This window comes from Acanthisitta chloris, unplaced genomic scaffold, assembly GCF_000695815.1.
Source record: "Acanthisitta chloris isolate BGI_N310 unplaced genomic scaffold, ASM69581v1 scaffold1381, whole genome shotgun sequence".
NCBI classification, from domain to species: domain Eukaryota; kingdom Metazoa; phylum Chordata; class Aves; order Passeriformes; family Acanthisittidae; genus Acanthisitta; species Acanthisitta chloris.
This window is the reverse complement of record NW_008657481.1, coordinates 31,372-54,899: the sequence shown is the minus strand read 5'-3', so window position 1 is coordinate 54,899 and position 23,528 is coordinate 31,372. Positions and strand designations below refer to the sequence as shown.

The 23,528-nt window shown below is 42.0% G+C and overlaps 1 protein-coding gene across 1 annotated transcript in view; it reads left to right on the top strand.

Moving 5' to 3' along the window:
- Positions 1 to 23,528, top strand: part of OBSCN (obscurin, cytoskeletal calmodulin and titin-interacting RhoGEF) — a gene marked incomplete at its 5' end in the record, with an annotated part of 106,066 nt that overhangs the window by 59,768 nt on the left and 22,770 nt on the right. The window contains 19 exons of the mRNA XM_009084716.1: positions 2,760 to 3,032; positions 4,214 to 4,486; positions 6,496 to 6,783; positions 8,600 to 8,878; positions 10,056 to 11,369; positions 12,678 to 12,956; positions 13,349 to 13,427; positions 13,789 to 13,907; positions 14,680 to 14,877; positions 15,307 to 15,339; positions 15,429 to 15,527; positions 15,980 to 16,198; positions 16,993 to 17,059; positions 18,593 to 18,621; positions 18,916 to 19,044; positions 19,760 to 19,899; positions 20,271 to 20,471; positions 20,933 to 21,015; positions 22,121 to 22,294. Coding sequence (XP_009082964.1) covers positions 2,760 to 3,032; positions 4,214 to 4,486; positions 6,496 to 6,783; positions 8,600 to 8,878; positions 10,056 to 11,369; positions 12,678 to 12,956; positions 13,349 to 13,427; positions 13,789 to 13,907; positions 14,680 to 14,877; positions 15,307 to 15,339; positions 15,429 to 15,527; positions 15,980 to 16,198; positions 16,993 to 17,059; positions 18,593 to 18,621; positions 18,916 to 19,044; positions 19,760 to 19,899; positions 20,271 to 20,471; positions 20,933 to 21,015; positions 22,121 to 22,294 — 4,276 coding nt within the window. The remainder of the gene's footprint in view (positions 1 to 2,759; positions 3,033 to 4,213; positions 4,487 to 6,495; positions 6,784 to 8,599; positions 8,879 to 10,055; positions 11,370 to 12,677; positions 12,957 to 13,348; positions 13,428 to 13,788; positions 13,908 to 14,679; positions 14,878 to 15,306; positions 15,340 to 15,428; positions 15,528 to 15,979; positions 16,199 to 16,992; positions 17,060 to 18,592; positions 18,622 to 18,915; positions 19,045 to 19,759; positions 19,900 to 20,270; positions 20,472 to 20,932; positions 21,016 to 22,120; positions 22,295 to 23,528) is intronic.

Below are 23,528 nucleotides of genomic sequence, written 5' to 3'. Positions count from 1 at the left end.
TGCCAGTATTCTAGGCCAGTACACGCCATATGGAAGAAAGATGATCAGGAAATATATGCAGATGGGCAGCGAGTGATTATCGATCAGGACTGGAATGTGAGCATGCTAAAAATTAACCCTACGGTACCAGAAGACAGTGGCATCTATTCTTGTGAAGCTGAAGGCACTAAAGTGATGGCTACACTTGATGTTCAAGGTGAGGTCTTCCAGCCAAAGAGGAAGACTATCATGGGTTCCAAGAAAAAGAGGTGTAAAACTCATGGCAGCACCTCATAATAGCTTACACATCAGATACGTGCTCTTGGTGTTCACTCCAGTACTGATAATGACGATAAAAATAGTTGGGAATTAATGGGAATTGAATATGAAACTTCAGCATTATCTAAGTTCTAATTTACAGTCACTTATTAGACCACACACCCATTGTACCTCTTCTGCAAAGAACTGGAACATGGATGTGATGGGCTGTGTCCTGCTAATTGTTGTAAAATCACAGATGCAATGTTGGACCAAAGGAATGATATTTTTTTGCTGTTACAGAGGTCTTTTTACACACAGCGTGCTGTAAAAACCAGTAGTTAATGGATAGTTACTGAATTGTAGGATCACAGAATGTTTGGAGGTTGGAATGGACCTCAAAGATCATCTAGTCCCAACCCTGTGCCATGGACAGGGACACATCCCACCAGACCAGGTTGCTCAAGGCTTTATCCAACCTGACCTTGAACACTGCCAGGGTTGGGGCATCCACAGGCTCCCTGGGCAACCTGTGCCAGTGTCTCATCATCCTCACAGAAAAAACTTTTTCCTAATATCTAACCTAAATTTCCCTAACCTAAATTTTCAATTTATACCCATTACTCCTTGCCCTGTCACTACAGTTTCTGATGCTTCCCTGTAGCCCCTTCAGATCCTGAAAGGTTGCTATGAGGTCTCCACACATGGTGTGAAATTCCACTGAGCTAAGGTAGCTTGGAAATTTGCTTATTTTGAATAGCGACCCCTCAGGAATTACCTTCTCACTTGGCATCAGCATTTGTGAAAGGCCTGAGAAACAGCAAATAAAAATATGAGCAATAGGTTTAGGATTCTGTATGAATGTTTTGTATTTTTTTTTGCTACATATGGAATTACTGGTTTTGGTTGCCAAGTGAGTTAGTGTGATCAGCAAGAGCAAAGGTTCTGATCTGATTCCTGAGTATTTGTGCCTATTTTGCCTTCTTGCTTAACTGGAGTTGTTAATACAGAAAACCAGAGTATTATTTATTATATATAATGTTTTCTACACTGACAAGCACTTTCCATTTCAGAGAGTTAAAAATTTGTTAATGAACATAATCTAAAAGCATCCCTGAGGAGGAAGGATGAGCAACTGGCTGCTTTCCATAATTAGGAAAAAGTGCACAGATAAACAGTCTGAGTTTGTTCTAACAAAACTATACATTATCCAAGAAGGATTTACAAACCCCTTATTGTTCTCCACAAATATGAATATTGTAAAATAAAGAATTTGTTTATTATCTCAGAATCATAGAATGGTTTTGGTTGAAAGGGACCTTAAGGGTCATCCAGTTCCACCCTTGCCATGGGCAGGGACACCTGCCACTAGACCAGGTTGCTCCAAGCCCCATCCAACACTCTCTGGTCAACTTGTAATTATTAATATGTTAATAAATAAATGGCAACTTGTGCTTTTTTTCTATTTAGAAATTGTTCAGTTGAGGAATAAAAAAATATTTATGGGTTTCTTGGTTTTTTTGGAGGGGGTTCTTAGAACATTTCTAGGTAATGATTACAGAGAACTAAACATGAATGACTTGGGGCATTAGCTTACATCACAGATTGTGCTGACCATTGTATGGTATTTGTGTAAACTGTAATTACTCAACTGTGTGTCCCCACTCTTGTGCATGTCCTTTGTTCCTTTAGCTCATGAAACACGAATTATACCCACACACACCAGCCCACATTTAATTTTTGCATCAGGCTGATTGCTGATGTACAGGTGCCAACTGATGCATGGCCATGTGGGCAAATAGAGTGTGGAGCTATGTGCATGTCTCTGACCCCACAATTCACCACACATGCATGGGGAAATATAGTTAATTATCACAGAGGTTTTGTAATCATTCAGAAATTTACTTTCAAAGTACTCCTAGTACAGATTTTAACTCTTTGTGTGTTTCCTAGAGGCAGAATTAACTTGGATGACAGTTGTTAAAGCTTTGCTAGGCATAATATTCTCTTATACTTGCTTTGCAAGAAAAGTAATATGATTTTGTCAGTGAGCTGTCAGTGGATTCATATCTCCCCAAAACATGATGATAATTGTGCTGTCTGGGAGATCTTTGAGAAATGTTTCCTGCTGTGGGACAGAAGGAATTTGGTAACACTTTTTCTTCCCGAGCTATCCCCTCCTATTGACTATTAGCCTAATTCATACAAACACTACCAATTTTTTCTTTATTTGTAAAAAATAAAAGTCAGGTTTTTGGAGGAAATCCAAATTAAATGCTAGAGCTTCTAGAGATTTATCATTGGTTTTAAATTATCTCACTACTTTAAATCTTTTCAAAGACATTATTGTGTTAGAGCACTGTTGAGATCAACAATTAAACCTGCAAGCACAGTTTAACATATTCACATTTTTCCATCAGCTTTCCAGCAGTGGGAATCATCCAGTGCCCAGAGGCTTGTAATATTCAGATATGTATAGCCAAATAATTAATAATGTCCTCTGTCTTTTTTTTTTTTTCTAGCCAAGAACAGCATTGTCCAGGGCTTGGAGAACGTGGAAGCTGTGGAAGGAGGGGAAGCCCTGTTTGAGTGCTATCTCTCCAAGCCTGAGACCTACAATTATAACTGGTTGATTGATGATGAACCTGCCAAAACTACAGAAAACACTGAGATGGTTTACTTTGAAAATGGACTCAGGCATATTCTGCTGATGAAGAACCTAACTCCCCAGGACAGCTGCAGGGTGACCTTTATGTGCAGTGACGCAGTAACCTCAGCCTTCCTGACAGTGAAAGGTAACTGAAGCACAGGTGCATGTGGAGTCTTCAATTTCTGGTTGGAAAAGGGAAATGAACTAGGGAAATACAATGAGTAGCAGAGAGGAAAAATTGCATTTGTTGCTTCTTAGCTAAATCTTCCTGCACAATAAATAATAGAATCATTTAGGTTGGAATGGATCTCTAAGACCACTAAGTCCAACAGTTAACCCAACACTGCCAAGGCCACCACTAAACCATAGAATCAGAGAATCATGGAAACACAGAATGATTGGGTTAGAAGGGACCTTAACAATCATCATCTAGTTCCAACCCCCTCCCATGAGCAGGGACACCTTCCACTAGAGCAAGTTGCTCAGAGCTCATGTAACCTGGCTTTGAACACTTCCCGGGATGGGACATCCACAACTCTTCTGTGCAAACTGTGCCAGTGCCTCACCTCCCTTGCAGGGAAGAATTTCTTCCTAATATCTAATCTAAGCCTACTTTCTTTCAGTATGAATCTGTTCCCCTTTGTCCTGTCACTCCAGGCTTTTATAAATAGTCTCCATCTTTCTTGCAGGCTACCTTCAGATACTGGAAGGCCACAATTAGGTCACCTCTAAGCCTTCTCTTTTCCACACTCAACAAACCCAATTCTCTCATCTCCAAATGGATGATGTTTTTTTCTTATTTTCTTATTCTGTATGACATGACATGGTTATAGGCAGGATCAGTTGGCTCTGAGTTAGCAGCAAATGACTGTCTCAGTGTTGTCATTATTCTCATGGATTTGGTTATGTTTAGAGGTACTTCAGGGTTTTAGAGATGAGAGTTATTTCAGCAACAATATTATCTCTGTATCCTTGTACTTTATGCTATTACTGGAGTCACCTGTGGGGATAGGAACCCTTTTCAGAGTACAAGAATGTCCATCAGTCTCCAGTTATGGATTGGATAGAGCTTGGAGCAACCTTGTCTATAGTGGAAGGTGTCCCTGCCTATGGTAGTGGGGTTGGAATGAGATGATCTTTAAGGTCCCTTCCAACTCACACCATAATAGGATTCTATACCTTCTGTTCTGGTGATACACATAACCTTATTTTTAATGATCTTCTTGGTCTCCAAGGTCTGACTGTTCAGAGCTTCAGTATAAATACTCACAACATCTCTTGATTGTTTCTCTAACTGAGGGCTTGATTACCAATTCTAATCTACAGGATGGCGCCTACAGTTCTTGCAGCCTCTCATGGATGTGGAAGTCTCTCTGGGGGAGAAAGCAACATTTAGCTGTGTTCTAAGTGAAGCTGTGCCAATTAATGAAGTGGCCTGGTATAGTAATGACATAGAGATCCAGTCGGGTGAGGATTGGGAGGTACAAGCAGATGGAAACAAATACAAACTTATTCTCAAAAAAGCCCAACTGCATCATTCTGGAGAGGTGACCTTTGCTTCCAGGGAAGCAATAGCATCAGCCAAGTTATCTGTGATAGGTAAGTGTCTGTTGTTCCAGCCCAGTGGCACATGAAATCTCAAACTTTGGTATTTAGCTGCAACCTTGAAATTTCTAATCTTTGTGCTGATTCTCTCTTTGCCTCATATTTCCCAAGTTAGTGTTCTTAGCCTGAGAAGATGCTGCTGGGCAACTTGTTCTTTGGCCAGAAAGAATTCATCTCATTGGAAGAAAAATATATCAGGCTACTGATGGTAGAGATGTTTGCAAACTTCCTTTAGCTGCAGTTTTTTGTAAAATGTAACACAGAATCTAATAGAAATCAATTTTCTCAGAGTTCACCCTCAGCAAATGTTGACATAGGAGGGAGCTGAACTAGAGCCCCCATGGAACAATTATCCAGGACAGCACGGAAACCTTCGAAATCTGCTAGTCTACTCAAGTGTGGGACAACAAGTTTTCAAAATTCATGAGTTGCATATTAAAATCTTCACGTGGGGGACATGCATGAAACACACCCCTGGTACTCTGGAGATATAAGTGTCAATAGCTCTTAGGGTACTTCACAACTAGAGAAGGTGATATTCCCTAATTTCCTCATGGAGAAGGCTAGACAATGATTTGTCAGTGTCCATTTCAGCACCTAGGTCTGGCTCCTTCCCAGGAGGACAGGTTGGTCACCCAGCAGTGGTCATGTCAGCACCACCCCAGTGATGGTTATGAGATAACTGAATGTGTTCTAGCTGTACATTGTAGTTGAGGTGTTTAAGAGGCACTGTTTGGCCACCCATTCTTTAAATGGCTACAGGAAATCTGTCTGTTAAATGGTTTCTGAGACTTGAGAGATCTCTGATATATTCCAGTCATTTCCATATAGCAAGTGGTTGTGATGCATTTAAAACAGTGTTACCTTATTTTGGACATCTACATTTTAGGAACTGCCAAATACTATCCTCATTAACTTCTCCTCTGGAGAGTTTTTCTGTATTAAAGTTGTCTGAAAATAGAGAAAAGAAGCTTTTATATTATGTTTGTGGTGTCCAGAACTGGCTGTTGACCATATTCGCCTTTAATCTTTGGTTTGGTACATTGTGGCAAGCCATTCACTTGGAACATGCCTTGACCTTGGAGTCTAAAAAGAATTATTTCTGTCATCTAAACCAAAGTATAATTTAAGTGAGGAACATCTTCCAAGGTACTGAATATGGGGATGGAAGTAGGTGATCCTCATGGTCTCTTCCAACCCAAACCAGTCTGTGCTCATGAGTAATCCATCTGGTAGGACACCAGATCATTCCCATTCCATATTTATTTGTTGTTGCCTCATGCTGTGATATATATCACAATTAGACAGAAATCAAGTGACTTGCTATTAAAATACTAGAGTTAGTCTTTAGTCCAACAATAACTTGATTTCCATTAAGACCAGATCTAGTATAAACATAATCTACAAGGCCCAAATGTACTTCAAGTTTTCTGCTAAATTCCTTGATAATATGAACAGTATAGGGTTATCGGACACCAGATCATTCCCATTCCATATTTATTTGTTGTTGCCTCATGCTGTGATATATATCACAATTAGACAGAAATCAAGTGACTTGCTATTAAAATACTAGAGTTAGTCTTTAGTCCAACAATAACTTGATTTCCATTAAGACCAGATCTAGTATAAGCATAATCTACAAGGCCCAAATGTACTTCAAGTTTTCTGCTAAATTCCTTGATAATATGAACAGTATTTATTTTGAGCAAAGCAGCAGGAAAACAAATCACAATATATGGCATTAATTATGTGAGATGACAGTGGGAACATGAGTGTTTGTCATTAGCAGAGTAGAAAAGGGCAGAAAAAGGAAAACTCAGCAGTGCACAGCCATGTCTCATGGTCATGGGCATGACTACAATGACTTTACACTCAACTTCACAATAAGACAAACACTAAATCTGTTGTGCTTCCTTCTCATTACTTGTAGAAGGCTCTTGGGTGTTTTAGAATAAACATTATTGTACACATCATACCTCATGGGACCTCTGTTGTGCCTTCAGCCCACCCTGATCCACCTGAAGAACCAGAAGTTTTAAGTAAGAGCAGCCACTCTGTCACTCTGTCTTGGTACAAGCCGCTGAGCGACGGCGGTTGTGACATCCTGGGCTACAACGTGGAGAGGAAAATCCCAGGGATTGGCTGGCAGTCCTGCAGCAAGGGCATTATTCAAAACATGGAGTTTACAGTGGATGGTCTTGCCCCAGGTGAACCTTACAGATTCCGTGTCTCAGCCATAAATAAAGTGGGGGCCAGCGAGCCAGTGCACTTCCCTCAGATGGTGCAGCTAGGTGAGGATGAAGAAATGCCCCATGGAGGACTGCAAGCTGCTGTAGAGCTTGTATTTTGCATGGCATGTCTGCTTCACCCATTCCAGGCATCTTCTGGAAGAGTTCACTCTGCAACATCTTTCAGTGCTTTGCTGACAACACAATAGAGGAGAAAGAGCTTAGAAAGAATGTTCTGGGCTGTTGTGAACAAAACCTGCTGCACTGTTAGTACTTGACACTTGTTTCCTCCAAATTGCATCAAGCTGTCTTGCAGCCTGCACTGCATTCATGTGTTGCCTGGTCACCGTGAGTTTCTTTTCTGGTGGAGTTAGGGTGGAATGAGTCAAAAGGGGCATGTTGGAATGCATTTGGGGTAACCAAGATGCTGGCAGTGGCTGGGCAGTGTTGTCTTCTTCATCCATCTTTCTCTTTTGCTGTATTATTTGTGTATCTTTTTCAATAACCCTCACAAAGAAATGCCAGAGGACACAGTTCCTTTGCTGTCTGATGGTGAAACTTTGGAAGTTACTGTGGGATGGAAAGCCACTCCCTCAATCTTTCTTTTCTCATCACACTTCCTGTGATAGCCAAGTGCCCAACAAATTCCTCAAAATGAGAATAATAGAATTTTAGGGGTTGGAATAGACCTTACAGATGACCTAGTCCCAACCCTCACTGCCATGGGCAGGCTCCCACCAGACCAGGTTGCTCAAGGCCTCACCCAGCCTGGCTTTGAACACTACCAGGGTTGGGGCAGCCACCACCTCCCTGAGCAACCTGTGCCAGTGTCTCACCACCCTCACAGAAAAAGACTTTTTCCTAATATCTAGCCTAATTTTCCCCTCCTTCAGTTTGAACCCATTACCCCTTGTCCTATCGCTGCAATTCCTAGCAAAGAGTCCCTCCCTGGCTGCCTTGTAGGCCCATTCAGATACTGATAGGCTGCTATGAGATCTCCACACAACCTTCTCTTCTCCAGGCTGAACAGCCCCAACTTCCTCAGCCTGTCTTCATAGGGGAGATGCTCCAGTCCTTATCCATCCCATTACCCCTTGTCCTATCGCTGCAATTCCTAGCAAAGAGTCCCTCCCTGGCTGCCTTGTAGGCCCATTCAGATACTGATAGGCTGCTATGAGATCTCCACACAACCTTCTCTTCTCCAGGCTGAACAGCCCCAACTTCCTCAGCCTGTCTTCATAGGGGAGATGCTCCAGTCCTTATCCATTTTGTGGCCTCTTCTGGACTTGCTTCAACCATGTCCTTCCCTTCTTATGTTGAGAGCACCAGAACTGCATGTAGTATTCCAGGTGGGGTCTCACAAGAGCAGAGCAGAGGGGAAGAATCACCTCTTTTGACCTGCTGGCCACACTCCTTTTAATGCTGCCCAGGATTCCATTGGCTTTCTGGGCTGCTAGTGCACACTGCTGGCTCATTGTGAGATTCTCGTGCACCATCACGCTCAAGTCTCTCTCCTCATTGCTGGTCTCAATTACTTTCTCACCCAGAAGATCTTCTAGAAATCTGTAGAACTCCTTGAATACTGGTGACACGTAAAGACCAGCAAATAAACACAGGAATGGGAAAAATGCAACCTCTTCTGCATGTTTATATTTAGATGGAACTGGTTGGGAGAGCTTGAAATGTTGTTTCAGTATTCTCTTTGGACGTGCAGGATGCTGCCAGTCTTTTCATTTTGTTCCTTTGGTTGTCTACAACAGCTGAAAAATCTATAAATTATGGATGGGATAATGGATATTCTATGGAGTGATCTGGAGTGCCCTAAAGGCAGATTATGAAGTGTTCTTTGTGTTAATTAACTTTATTTTTGTACTTGCAGAGCCTCCACTTACAGTCACCCGTCCTTTGGTGGGAGGATCAGTCTCAGAAGGGGGAGTGGCTCACTTGGAGTGCACATTATCAGGTGAAACTAAGGAGAAAGTGACATGGTTCAAAGGAAAAGAACAAATAAAAGCTGGAGGGAGATATGAGATCCTCTCTGATGGAAAAAAGCAGATACTCATTATTCATGGATTTAAACCTGAAGACCAGGACAGCTATACCTGCATGGCTTCTCCAGAAGTCAAATCTGTTGCCAGCCTGTCTCTTGAAGGTATAAGTGTGCATTTCTGTGATGTTGAATCAGGTGTGTTATGGACACCCAGGAGCATCTCCACAACTTTGACTGGAATTTGTTTTCTTTTCAAAAGAATTGTTATTTTCCTTTTTGGTATGTTCCAGTGTGTTTCTGCATCCCTAACAGATTTGAGCTGATCAGATAGGAGTTTCCTGCACCAAATATTTAAGGCAAAATTAGGGCTCTTTTGTATGTTCTTCATGGCATCTGCCAAATGACTTTGAATCATAGTGTTTAGGAGACTGAATTGTGTCCCTATGGTGGGATTTGGTAGACCACATGTGCATCTAGTGCCATTGAGGCACTTCAGAATATCATCTCTGCTCTCCATCTCCTCCTTCACAGAGACCCAGAACATTCATGGGTCCTGTGTCGTATCTCAGAGCCACATCTGGATGCCTCAGACAACCTGGAGCATCTCAAAAGGCACTGAGCACTAGGCAGAGGCAAATGAATGTGTCCCAGAGGGTGAGCCACAACCTTCAGACTTAGACACATCCAAACAGGGAGGTGTGTCCATGTGACATGGGAGTCTCAGCTCCTAGCGTAGCCCCTGGAGATCCGTTCAAGACATTCAGTGAAACCCTGTCTAGCTGTAACATAGCTCATCAACTGAAACATTTAAAAAGGGTAGAAATGTATTTATTTGGTTTAAATATGCAAGGAATAATAATAATATAAAGTTGCTGTTTGCCTATGTTTTAAGTGCATATATAGAATCATGGGATATTTGAGTTTGGAAAGGGTTTCTGAAGATAGTATAGTCCACACCCTTCTCAAAGCAGTGTCACCTAGAACAAATTGACTGGGACCATGTCCAGTTAACATCTCAGAGAGATTGTGGAGTCTCCTTCTCTGGGGATATTCAAAAGCCACCTGGACACAATCCTGAGTAACATGCTCTAGGGCACCCTGCTTGAGCAGGAAGGTTTGACTACATGATCTCCAGTGGTCCCTTCCATCCTTACCCATTCTGTATGATTCTGTAAATTCACACTTTGTTCTCAACAGAATGTTTAGTTAAAGCTCAGGCTTTAGAGTAACATTTCCACATGCTTTCTCAAAGTTTATTCACAGACTTTGTCTCTTAACATCTTATCTGTTTAATTCTCCCCAGTTTCCACAGCGGCAATGTTAAAGGAGATTTCCAGGGAAGCAGCCCCTGCAAGCCAGACAGAAGAGATGGTGGATGGCCATGTCCAGCCCAGATTGCCCCCTGAGGCTGCTCAGGAGGGAGATCTGCATGTCCTGTGGGAAGCCCTGGCCAAGAAACGTCGGATGAGCCGGGAGCCCACCTTGGATTCCATCAGTGAGTTGCCTGAAGAGGATGAGAGGCTGCAGAAGCTGAGGAAGGAGGAAGCAGAGATGTCTCACTATTTCTCAGAGGAGTATTCCACATGTGATGAGCTGGCTAGGACAGGAGAAGCAGATTTCTCTTTCACAAGCTCAGATGATGAGTCTAGAGCTGGGACACCTTCACTAGTAAACTACCTCAAGAAAGCTGGAAAGACAAGTATCACTGCTACTAGCAAGGTTCAGTCTGTTTCCACAAGCAAATTATGGAAACAGTGGGAGAAGTCCAGTGTAGAAACTGCTATGACCACCACAGCTGCTAAGCCAGCTGAACCAGAACTGCCAGATTTAGACGATCCTTCCATGAACAAGGCTGCTGTGAAGATCCAAGCTGCTTTCAAAGGCTACAAAGTGAGGAAAGAGATGAAGCAACATGAGTGCCCAGTGTTTACTGAGACTTTCAAAGACTTCTCTGGTGAGCCTGGAAGCACTCTGCACCTGGAGTGTGTGGCCCACAGCAAAACTGACATGAATGTCCGATGGCTGAAAGATGGGGAAGAGCTTTCAGATGGTCGCTACTACCACATAGACAACTATAGTGATGGGACCTGCTCCTTGATTATCGCTGGCCTGGACAGGAAAGATGCAGGTAAATACACCTGTGAGGTATCCAATAAATTTGGAAAGGCTTCACACAGTGCTAAGGTGGTTGTGGGCACTCAGGAACCTCAGGTCCTTCTCAAGGAGAAGCAGGCTAAACATAGCACTGACAGTGAAACAGAGAGCTCATCTGGCAGTGAGCTGGATGATGCTTTCCGGAAGGCAGGAAGGAGACTCCATAGACTCTTCAGAGCTAAGATCTCAACAGAGATATCTGATGTGGAGGAAGAGCTCTTTGTCAGTGCAGATGAAGGGGACATAGATGTGGTCGACCATCAGACATATCGTGAGGATGACCAGTACATCTACATCAAGTTTGAAATCTTGTCTGAGGCAAAAACAGCTGCTACTCGATTCAGAGAGATGTTTGGTGCTCTGGGAATTCCTGTGCAGATTGACATTTTGGAACAAGGCCCTAAAAAGATTGAATTGCGCATTGGGAAGGCATCACCACCCACCCTTGGGAAGTTTGCACTACCAGTAGCAAGACCTCCACCACCTTTGCTGACTTCTGATACAGGTAGGTGAAGTACACATTGTTTATTCCTTGGGAAAGACATCTGCACAGGTCACAATATTCTCTTTTCACTCACAAATAAATTCAAGAAAGCTTTTTTTTTTTTTGTGCAGATATTTTTCTGGAAACTTTGCACTTTGGGGGAAAAAAGTATTTTATGTTGTTTTTCATTTTGAGGGAGGCAGTAGCAAAACTGCTCTTCACAATAGAAATGTCTCCTACTACAATAATATGGCTATAAATGCTATGATTATTATACTTAAATGAATGAATCAGTTTTTAGAACAGTCCTGAGGGAGACATTTCAACAAGGAGAGGAACAGAGGCAATATATAGTTCGCAGCTGTGGTATTGCAGTGCTTATGGAATAGCTTCATAGTGTTCATCAGGAAGTTTCTTCTTGAAATTTTTCATAGAGAAAAGATATCACTCCGCAATTAAAAAACCTAGAAACAAGAAGTATTCAGGTACTGGGCAGCACTGCCCTTAAAATACACAGAATCATAGAATTTTATGTGTTGCAATGGACCTCAAAGATCCCCTCGTCCTAACCCCATGCCATGAGCAGGGACACATCCCCACTAGACCAGGTTGCTCAAGGCTTTATCCAACCTGGCTTTGAACACTGCCAGGGATGGGGCATCCACAGCTTCCCTGGGAAACCTGTGCCAGTGTCTCACCATCCTCACAGAAAAAAACTTTTTCCTAATATTTAATTTAACTTCCCCTCCTTCAGTTTGAACCCATTACCCCTTGTCCTATCATGGCAGTTCCTAATAGAGTCCCTCTCCAGCTCCCTTGTAGCCCCTTCAGATACTGATAAGTTGCTATGAGGTCTCCATGCAGTCTTCTCTTATCCAGGCTGAACATCCCCAACTCCCTCAGCCTGCCTTCATAGACCTTTTCACAATTGATTTCACAGTGGGTGAAGTCCCAACTTCCTCAGCCTGTCTTTTTAGGGGAGATACTCCACTCCTGATATCAACTTCATGGCCTCCTCTGACCTTGCTTCAACAGTTCCATGTCCTTCTTATGTTGAGAGCACCAGAACTGCATGCAGTATTCCAGGTGGGGTCTCATAAGAGCAGAGCAGAGGGGAAGAATCACCTCTTTTGACCTGTTGCCCACACTCCTTTTAATGCTGCCCAGGATTCCATTGGCTGCATTTCTCATCCACTGTCACTCACAAGCCTTTCTCCTTATTGCTGGTTTCAATTACTTCCCCACCTAACCTGTAGGTGTGCCTAGGATCGCTGTCTTTTCATACAACCAAGTTTTTCCTTTCTTCTCTCCCATCTATCCTGAATTTAGCTCCCATGTTCATGACTGAGCTCCAAAACCAAGAGGTTCAAGATGGATATCCAGTCAGCTTCGACTGCATTGTCATTGGCAAACCACTCCCCACAGTTCGCTGGTTCAAGGATGGGAAAGCTATTGAAGAAAATGATCACTACATGATCAATGAGGACCAGGAAGGGTGTCATCAGCTGATCATCACAGCTGTGGTCCCCACTGACATGGGTGTTTACCGTTGCCTCGCTGAAAACAACATGGGAGTTGCTTCAACCAAGGCTGAGCTGCGAGTGGATTGTAAGTCTCAAAATCACTCTAGAAAATCCAAGGAAAGGGTCCTGCTGAGAGGTGGATATTTCTTTGTTCAAGAAAAACATCATTTAAATTAAAAAAAATTTTGTGTTGGCCACAGAATTTTCACTTGCAAACCTCTTGGGTTCAGCTGGGTTTTTCCAGCTCCAAGGCAAGGCTCAGAGCAAAGCTTTTCAGGTCAACAGAGGTGTTTTCCATAATCCAGGGACATGTGGGATCCTGATGCAAAAGGAGTGTGCAATCAACCTGAGAGTCACTCAAGTTAGCAGGGCAACTATAAGTCCCCTAGTTACTATATTATAGTAAGAATTATAATAAGTAAGATAAACAGTATCAAAGCTCAAATTATAGAAAACTCTGCTTTTCCCATTTAACAGTGACCAGCACCGACTATGAGACAGCAGCAGATGCAACAGAGACATCATCTTACTACAGTGCCAAAGATTATATTTCAAGGTAAAATACTGAACCCTCACTCTTTCTGTCTTCTGATTTGATGAGATCAATATGTATGTTTATGTCAAGGCTGGTTTCTAGAGGACCAATTTAATGTCATAAAGGAGCAGCAAGACCAGCTGAGATGCAGTAACTGCAACAGCTGGACATTTATCATGTGCTGACTTGCTCTGGCTGCCCTCAGGCATGCCTGGATGTTTCATCATGGTATCACTCCATTATTTTTAATGTCAGATGGTGCTGAATCTGTTCTCCTGATGACAAAACCCACAGCCTGAATTAACCCAAAATAGGTCATTCTGTTTCCTAACTCTTATCTGGCTTGCTGACTTTCTTCTTTCTAATTCTAATTGCTTCCTAGCCGAGAACAGGAGGAATCCACCACTGAGGAAGAGCAATTGCCCCAGATCTTTGATGAGCTTCATGATATTCATGTGGCACCTGGAGCATCACTGGCTAAATTTCACCTGAAGGTGAAAGGTGAGTGGAGCCCACAGACTGTCAGTTGTTTCAAATTTGCTCTCAGGGTGAAGTGCTGGAGACAGTTTTCCAATGTCCTCTTCTGCAGCTGTGACCCCAGTCCTGCACCACAGTTTGCACACACCAGTTAGGAGAATGTGTTCATGCTGATGAACATCAAGTTTTGCAGCAGATTGAGGCAGATTCAGTGTCTCATCCTGTTCTGTGTCTCCAGGCCTAATTACAGGCATATGCTTCTGAAAACTGAGCTCTGTGTTTCTCTGAACACAGGAACAATAAGGAATAATAAAAACCGTAAGGGTGTCCTGTAGTTTCTTTAATAAATGAAACAACCATGGACTTGCCTTACTCTATGAGAGTGTTGCTGCCACAACCTAAAAACTTCACAAACATCCTCCTGGTGTTGACTGTGGTAGGGAGAGGTAGGAATTCTCCTGTTTTCTCCTATTGCTGTCTATAAACATAATGAGAACTGATTTGGCTTCAACTTTTCAACTTGTGTACATTGAAAATCAGATCTAAGCGTTGCTTTTCCAACCTGTAAAGCATTTGCACATGCAACCAATATGGGGAGTGCCAGAAACTCATGAGATAGGAAAGAACTATGACAGATAAATAGCCATTCCTAATTGGATAAGTCCTTGAAACAGCAGCCCTGGGCAGAGCTGGTGATTCCTTGCCTCCTGTCCAGAAGGATCTGCCTGTTTGGAGATGCTCCCAAATCAATATTGGCAATGTATTCTGTTTTCTGTGTTGTAACTGCTCCTCACAGGGTACCCGCAGCCTCGTCTCTATTGGTTCAAAAATGGACAACCCTTGAAGGCCTCGGATCGCATCCTGAAGACTGATAGGCAGGAATTCCACTCACTGGAAATTCGCAATGTCACTAAGGCAGATGCTGGCCAGTACTTGATATTTGTCATCAACTCTGCTGGTTCTGCATATTCCTCAGCCAGGCTGGTTGTCAAAGGTGGGTGTTGGACTATTTTTGGCACCTGCTTTTCTCTATTCCAGTGGCTTTTCCCATTTGATATAGTTGTTTTTCTTGAGAAAACCTACCGAGGTAACTCAAGTGAGATGGGGAAGTCTGTACATGAAAGATGATGTGCTTTAATCTTGATTCATCTATAAATTTACTGTTTAAGAAGATGAGATGTCACTTCTTTAGGGTCTGATTGTTGTCTCATAAACATACATTTTATTCCTTCCCAATCTCATTCACTTTAAAAGTTCATTTTATTAAAACTGAGGGTCTCTTAGAAATCATACCAACATTTCTGTGTAATATCTCCTGCAAGGAGTAATTCCCTGCAGCCTTTTTGGTGAGGTTTTTTTTTGCTTCAGCTCATGCATGGAAAGGTCTATTTGTCATTTTGGTTTTTTTCTCCTTGTGTTACAGATCCTTATGAGAAAGAAGAGCCATCAAAAACAGGTGAGAGAAGCCATAGCAGGTGATAACAGAGCCCCTCAGGAATTTTCCAGTCTAAACTCACCATGTTTCATCAATGCTGTCATTTCCAGATTCCCATGAGCAGCTGATACCACCAAGGTTCCTAGAAAGATTTACTAACAAAAAGGTGAAAAAAGGTGCAAGCATCACATTGTCTGTGAAAGTTGAAGGTAAGTGGATAGATACATTGTCTCTCTGCATAAAAAATTGCATAACTTCACAACACATTCTTGACTCTCTCTGCCCCAAGTCATTGTAACCTCATCTCCTGTATCTGAAGTCTGTGATTCTATTCCCAACTTACATCTAATACAAAGAGACATTACACAAAAGCATCTTATTTGTCTTCACCTTCATTTTCCTGTATGTAAAAACAGGGTTAATAACACTTAGTCTTATGCAGATGTGTTGATTAACAGTTTTTCTTTTACAGAAAGATTTCATGTCCTTATGAGTGTGCTGTAAAATAGTTTATGTTCCTTTATTACATATTCTGACTGTTATTGTTGGGAAAGCATCAGGAAATAGATCAAAACATCATTTTATTCATAGCATGGCTCATATTTGTAAGGAAGGAGCAAGATTAGGAAGGTTAAAGCTCATTGCATTGGTTTTCCTTTAGGACATCCACCACCAACTATTACTTGGATGAAAGAAGAGGCTCGGGAAGACATCCTGTGGATCAAACCAGACACTCCTGGATATAAACTTGCCAGTTCAAACCTGCATCACAGTCTGATCCTGTTGGATGTCAAAAAGAAGTACAGTGGAGCTTACACATGTATTGCTACCAACAAGGCTGGTCAGTCCATCTGTACTGCCAACCTGGAAGTGGCAGATGGTAAATCTTTGTTATAATACAAACCCATTCTCTGTATTTCCCTTTTATACAGTGCTTAAGAGGAGAAAACAAGGGTGATCAGTAAGGAAACTATCAAATAACATCCAAAAAATTGCATTCTCTCAAGATTACCTATGACTTTGGTTGTCTTGCAAATGATTACACTGTACTTCTATAATGTTTTAGATTTCTGCTTCTATCTTGGATTAACAGCAGCATGTTTTCTGTATAAACAGAAGATAAAGTCTAAGGAACAACCAAATTGAGCACAAACTAAAAAGAGAAAGAAAGGCAATGCAAAGTTACTAGAAAATCCCAGCATTTGAAAAATTATTTTGAGTGCTTCAATCTGCTATTTTGCAATGTAAAATTGCCTTAAGGCAGTTAAAGTTACTTGATTTCCCTCTTACAGAGCTTTCAAGGGCCTCTCCTGACACAATTCCTTCAGTAAAATGGGGTACAAGGGAATACAGACTGGGAGTTGAGGCAGTACTGTGAAATACTCTATTTTTCTGTCATCACTCCTTGCATCCCACATTTTACTGTAACAAGAGCTACAGGATCATAGCTTGAGTAGTGTAGAGAAATGGGGCAATCAAAATCTACATAAATTGGGAGAAGATAAAACTATTGACTTCATAGGAGTGGGAATATGTATCCCAGGTCAGGAAATGCTACAGATTTAGTATTCCAGTGTTTCCAGATATTTGTGTCTAGAAAATGTGGCTACATTAAATACATAACAAGAACATTCTCTGCCTTCTGTCTTCTAATGATAAACTCTAATCTTGCAGTGAAAGAGGCTGAAGTTCTGACCCAGGAGCGTGTGATGGTGTCAGAAGCCATCATGACCACACTGGGGTAAGTGGTTGGACATCCATGCTGCAGTGGAGCAGTGCAGATACAACCTGCAGAAGTTTCCATGAGTCACTTCTAGGCAGTGTTCACTGAGGATATCTGATATTCATGTCTCAGCACCAGAGTTATTATAGTTTGAGGTCCTAGGATGGAAAGTGCAATGAATACTCTAGTATCAAGGTCAGGCATTTATGCTTGGTGGTCAGGGAGGACAGGAACAAGTATCAAAGAAATAAATAGATTTGGGTAGGTCATGTCACAGCTTTTTGACTTTTTCATCTCCTAAGCAGAATGCCAAAGAAATTCACAGGGTCAAGGTCTGACTGTTACTTGGCAACATTGAAATACACCTGCATCACAGGAAAAAGTAGATGAAAAGCATCTATTTCACAAATTTCTTGTTCACAAATGCACCTGAAGAATAACCTCCTGAATTCACTGTGTTTGGCTTGGATACTAGGCAGATACAGTTGGAAAAGCAGTATCCACCTGAATACAAATTAGCTTTGAGAATATGTCTGCCCTAAAATGCTTGGTCAGTCTTCCTATGAAGTGTGAAGGAGTGGAAGAAAGCTGCAGTGTGACTGCAACCTCTCCCAAGGACATAGGCATATTCTCAGGCATACTTAGTGCTATATGTTTTATTATAGACCAAGTGGAGTGAGCTTCCTCCTGCTCCTTATATACTGAGAGACGATTAGGACAGATCAGCTTGTGCAATGAAAATGTTTATCCTGCCTCTTAAAAAGCACAGGAGTAGTAGAGATGTTGACATGAGGATATTAGTTTTGACAGAGCTGTAGTCTTGGGAAACACCACAAACACTCTTCATGAGATGCAAGTAAATTCTGGTAGTTCTTCACATCTGTGAAGACATTTTCACTCAGTGTTGACAGTTGGTGCTAGTAAAAGCTATCAGTGTAGCAAAGATCTCTTTGGACTTCAAAACCACTGCAGTACCAGTAGTCAGCTTCTTTCCCAACACACAAGCATCATGATGTGATAGGAGCAGATCTCTTGGCAGGACATTATCTACATATTCTCCATATTTTGGTTTCCTGGTGAAACTACTGGAAGTTTGTTGAGCATTAGTTCCCTTAAAATTGAGACTACAGATCCCACTTGGCATAATGGCTCTGACTGTAAAGTTTTATTTCAGTGTCAGCTGGGAATTAAGTTCCAGTAGTGCCAGGGAGATGAAGGCTGCTCTGTTTTGCAATGCACTCCCAGCTCAGCCAGGTCTTCTCAAACAACAGGTTGAAATAAAAGTCAGGAATGAGGAGAATTCCCAGATGGGATTTGCCTTGAAGACTGAGACATACAAGAGTTTCCATGCCCATATGATTGATCCAGGTGCCACAGTTCTCAGTTCTTATAGTGACCCTGAAGTGTATCAACTCCCAAAACCTGCAGCCCAAACCAGGGTTCTAACATAAATATTCCCAGGGTGGAAGAAGGGGGGATGTGCTTCTCATTTAGGTCTCCTTACTATCCATTTCATTTTAAATTTTAACTCTGCTTTACTTTCTTTTTCAGAACTATTCATTCCTCAGAAACAAGAGAAGGTAAGAGAAACTATTTTCTCTCGCTCCTACCCTTCACATCTTCGACTGAGATTGTTGATGTATTTCATGATTACCACCTACCTGTTTTCTTGAAACTGTCTGAAAATTTGGAACTTTTCAGGACTGCTCTCTGTTCAAGAGTGAATTATTTGGATGAACTTGAGCAAGCACAGTTGCAAAAACAGGAGAAGGGAAGAAAATTAGACCTTCCTTGCATAGAAGATTTTGTTACTCATAAAAGACATGACTTTCCAATGACACTTCCTGCTTAATAGCAAATTCTCTCTTTTCCAGGAGACCTTGAAGGTGGCAAAGAAGGTGTCCCCAAAAGCCCTATTTCATTAGCTGATGTTGGCTCAGAGGAGTTCTTCCAGAAACTCACCTCACGTATCTCAGAAATGGTATCTGCAAAAATAACTCAGGGTAAGGAACCTGGCAAACACAGTTCAATTACTGTAGAAAAAAATGCAGTCATTTTTTTAGGTATCATTTAGTTATGAGGGAGATTTATGCAGCAGGTTTTGAAATAGCCATCCTACATAAGCATCTGAACATTTTTAAATGCTCAGGACTAAGAAATTTTAGTGACAGTCCATCCAAACTGTGTCTTAGTCTACAGTTCTGAACTAGAAAAAACACAAGTTATTACAGTAAGTTGTAAAAATAGAACTGTACTTCGCACATCTAAGGTATTTTGAGTTCCTCAGATATTCATCACTCCTGAGTTGGAAAGCAATCCTAGTTACAAGCTTTTCCACATCTTCAAGTTTTAGCTCACAATGGGATTTTAAAATCAAGTTAAGGCTGAAAATTCTGTGCACAGCTGTGCTGTAATCCAATGATTTGCTGAACTAAATGGATTATGTTTTGCCTGACCATCTTTTAGTAAAATATTAGCTTGAGGAAAAAGAGAGGCATTACCCCTCCAACAAATACTGCAGTGCAGTAGGCACACAGCATTATGTACTCACACATCCCAATTGTTTGTTTAATCCTAAATGTCAATAGGATATCACACTAAATACTACTATAAGTGCTTTTTCTAGGGAACATTTGCTTTTATAAAATAGAAAATTATTATATATGTGGTTCATGTTCAAATTGGAGATCCACATTTTGCTGTTGCTCTGCTTTTTAGCTAAACTTCGAGTCCCAGGTGCAGAAAGTGATGATGAATCAAAAACTCCCTCTGCATCTCCTCGCCATGGACGATCCAGACCTTCATCCATTGCTCAGGAGTCCTCCTCTGAATCTGAAGATGGGGATTCCAGAGGAGAGGTATGATATCTCCATGGACAAGTTTGGCACAAGGAGAAAACTTTACTTAAATCTCCTCTGGTTTAAGGATCTTCATGCCCTTTAGGGATATGCTTCAATTAGTAGGTATATTTAGTAGTTCAATATTGGGTCTGTGATAGACAGCACAGAGAATCAAATTCTGATGCTCAACATGTGATCTTGAACAAGTTGTTCAAGACAACATGATCAAAACATCCATTATTTGGCACCTTTTGCTTTCATGACTGAGCTTCAGAAAGTCAGAGCTTGATTTTCTTTGGCCTTGAATAGAGTTGTCAGAAGAATTTTGTTGAGAATTTCTTCATAAGAGAAATGAAGAGTATAAAATAACTGTCATTTCATGCCTACAGATCTTCGATGTCTACATGGTCACTGCTGACTACATACCTGCTGCACCTGACAGGGAGACCATCACTCTGAAGGAAGGACAATATGTGGAAGTCCTTGATTCAGCTCATCCTCTGAAATGGCTGGTCAGGACTAAACCCACCAAGTCTAGTCCCTCTCGACAGGGCTGGGTATCTCCAGCTTATCTGGACAAGAAATTAAAGGTGATTGATCATAGATTCATAGAATAGTTTGGGTTGAAAGGGACCTTAAAAAGTCACCTAGCCCCAACCCCCTGCCCTGGGCAAGGACACCTTCCACTAGAACAGGTCACTCCAAGCCCCATCCAGCCTAGCCTTGAACATCCTGTTGTGTTTTTATGTCATGTAAAATTACTTGCTACTCTGGCAGTTTAGAGCCACCCCCTTTGCAAGGAGTGATGGATGAGGAGGTTGTTGAAGAGGTCTATAACATGGTTGAAGTTTTTCATGTTCTAATTACACAATATTTCTGGCATGTGCAGAGGTGCCTGGGTTGGAAAGACCTAATCACTCTCCGGCAAAAACAGGAATTTCACACTATTTAGGAATTGTTTGATGTGAGCACATGAGGAATATTATTCAGTGTGCATTGATAAAAACATGTTGATTTGAAAGAATAATGTGGGTTTTTTCTTGTATTGTAGTTGTCACCAGAGTGGGGAACAACAGAAATTCCAGAGTTTCCTGGAGAGTTTGTTTCTGAAGATGAGTATAAAAGGAAGCTAAGGTGAGTTTGTGTCATTTGGTATTTGCACATTTGAGTTTTTCTGTCTTTTGAATCAACATGAGTGTTAACATCTAGGTCCCCCCTGTCAGAGTCGCTGGGTTTGCTTTGCTGAGTCCTGCCACCTACCCTTTTCCAGAATCAAGCAAACCCTTGATTCTCTCAGACCTGTGTTTTGTGATATTTGATTGGGTTTTGCCATTGCTTTCAGCGTAGGAAAATTCTAGGCAATCTAAATCATAGAATCCTAGATTGGTTTGGGTTGGAAGGGACCTTCAAGATCATCTCATTCCACCCCCCTGCATGGGCAGGAACACCTTCCACTAGACCAGGTTGCTCCAAGCCCCATCCAACCTGGCCTGGAACACTTCCAGGGATGGGGCAGCCAAATTTTCTCTGGGCAACCTGTGCCAGTGCCTCACCACCCTCACAGGAAAGAATTTCTTCCTAACATCTAATCTAAAATGACCCTCTGTCAGTTTTAAAGCCATTCCCCCTTGCCCTATCACTCCATGCCCTTTTCAAGAGTTCCTCTCCAGCTCTCTTGGAGCCCCTTTAGGCACTGGAAGGGGTTCTAAACACTCCCTGGAAACTTCTTTTCATATTGGATAACTTGAAAGGACAGTTTTACATGCTGATTTTCTGGAAGCTCTCATTTCATAAAATCCTAAACTGCAGTACCTGTGTGCTTTGGGGTGCCCTATATCTGGGGATGATGTCTGAAGAGGGAGGGAAAGCACTCACCCTAGTGTTACTGCCTAACAGAGCCACACACTCCTGAGTGTGCTTTCATAGAGATATTTGCTTTTTTGATTGGGTGAAATGGCATTGAAGTTGCTACTGTCTCTTTTACATAGATCCTTTTCATGCTCATGCTCTGTTTTACCTGCCCTAGCAGTAGATTTCTGTAAGGTAGCAGTGGCTGTCATTAGACACTCTCATTAGCAAAATGTCTAAGTTCCTGTTATGATCAGACAGGATCTGGTCAACACTCTCTAGGGATTCTGTTCCTCTGATCATATATTTCTACTTCAGAGCCTGAAAGTCTGTCAAGGATAATTGTGATAATTTTTCTGTGAATTTTTGCCTCTCTTTGTCTTCCCTTCAGTGTTCTCATTCAGGAGCTGTTGATCTCAGAAGAGGATTACATTCAAGATCTACAGTTCCTCCAGACTCATCACCTTAAGTACACAGAGACCTGTCCCAATGTCCCAGGAGCTGTTGCCAGCCAGAAATCCACTATCTTCAGAAATATTGATGACATTACTCACTTCCATTCCAGGTGGGCATTTCCATGTGCCTTCATTTGAGACCATAGAGTCTCACACACAAGGTGTCAGAGCCATGTAATGATGATGATGATGATGTGAAGCACTGGCAGTGTTGAGGTGCAAGGGTATTGATGGTCCTTTTGGGATGATAGATGATGGCATGGCTTAAATCAGAGCACAGGGTGGGGACGCCCATAATACCCTTCTGAGCTTCAAGGGTTCATATGTCCAGTTTGTTTCTTACCCTTTTAAGTGGATTTAACTGAGAAACAGTGAATTATAAGAAAAAGGCAGCAGGGTGTTACAGGTACTTCAGATGTGTTTTCATAGAGAAATCCATTCATGTAAAACTGATGCCAATGTTCATCATTCCCGACACATCCAGGTGTGGCAGGCTGCCCAGATACAACACATGGCACAATGCCTCTGCCTAGTCCAAGACAGGATTTATTGCAGATCTGCTGCTCACAAGGTGACTTCCCAAGGTTCAGGCTGAAATACTTTTAGATACCAGGGTGAGGAGGCGTCATACAGTGTCTAACGAGCCTTAGGCTAAGGGACTTCCTTTTGCACCTGGATACCCTTGCTCTCATGGGAAGTGATTGTTCTCATGTGAAGTCCCTGTCAACAGCATGAAAATCAGCCTTTCTTCCCCATTTTCCTACCCTGTCATCTAATTGTTGGTGGACCTTGTGGGGAGGTCAGTAATATGTATACACAACACTCAACCACCCGTGAGTGTGCAGCATCTTCCCTGAGTGATGTGGGCTCTGATTAGTGCTGGCAGCAGTGTAAACTGGTGCAGGACTGTGAGCAGGTTACAATGAAAAGGGTATAGTTACTCCGGGAAAAGCATTATGGGGGGCACTGCTCCTGGAATTGGGGGATGATTATGTGGGACATCTGGCAGTTCTCCCAGCTGAGCCAGAAAAATAAATTTCCCCTCTCATTCCTCCTTCAACTTTGGCACATGAACTTGCCTCAATATCCTTTGTGAAACAGAGTGGAGATCTCTCTCGTCACTCATTTGGATGGCTCATAGATCATTAAACTGAGGCATAAAGCATCAGGGGAGAGGTTAACTTTCCAACTTGATCTAAGGCCTTGAAAGTTATCCCTACCTTCCTTGCAGGGCATTTCACAGAATCACAGAACACTTTGGGTTAGAAAGGACCTTAAAGATTGTCTAGTTCCAATCCCCCTGCCATGGGCAGGGACACCTTCCACTAGACAGGTTGCTACAAG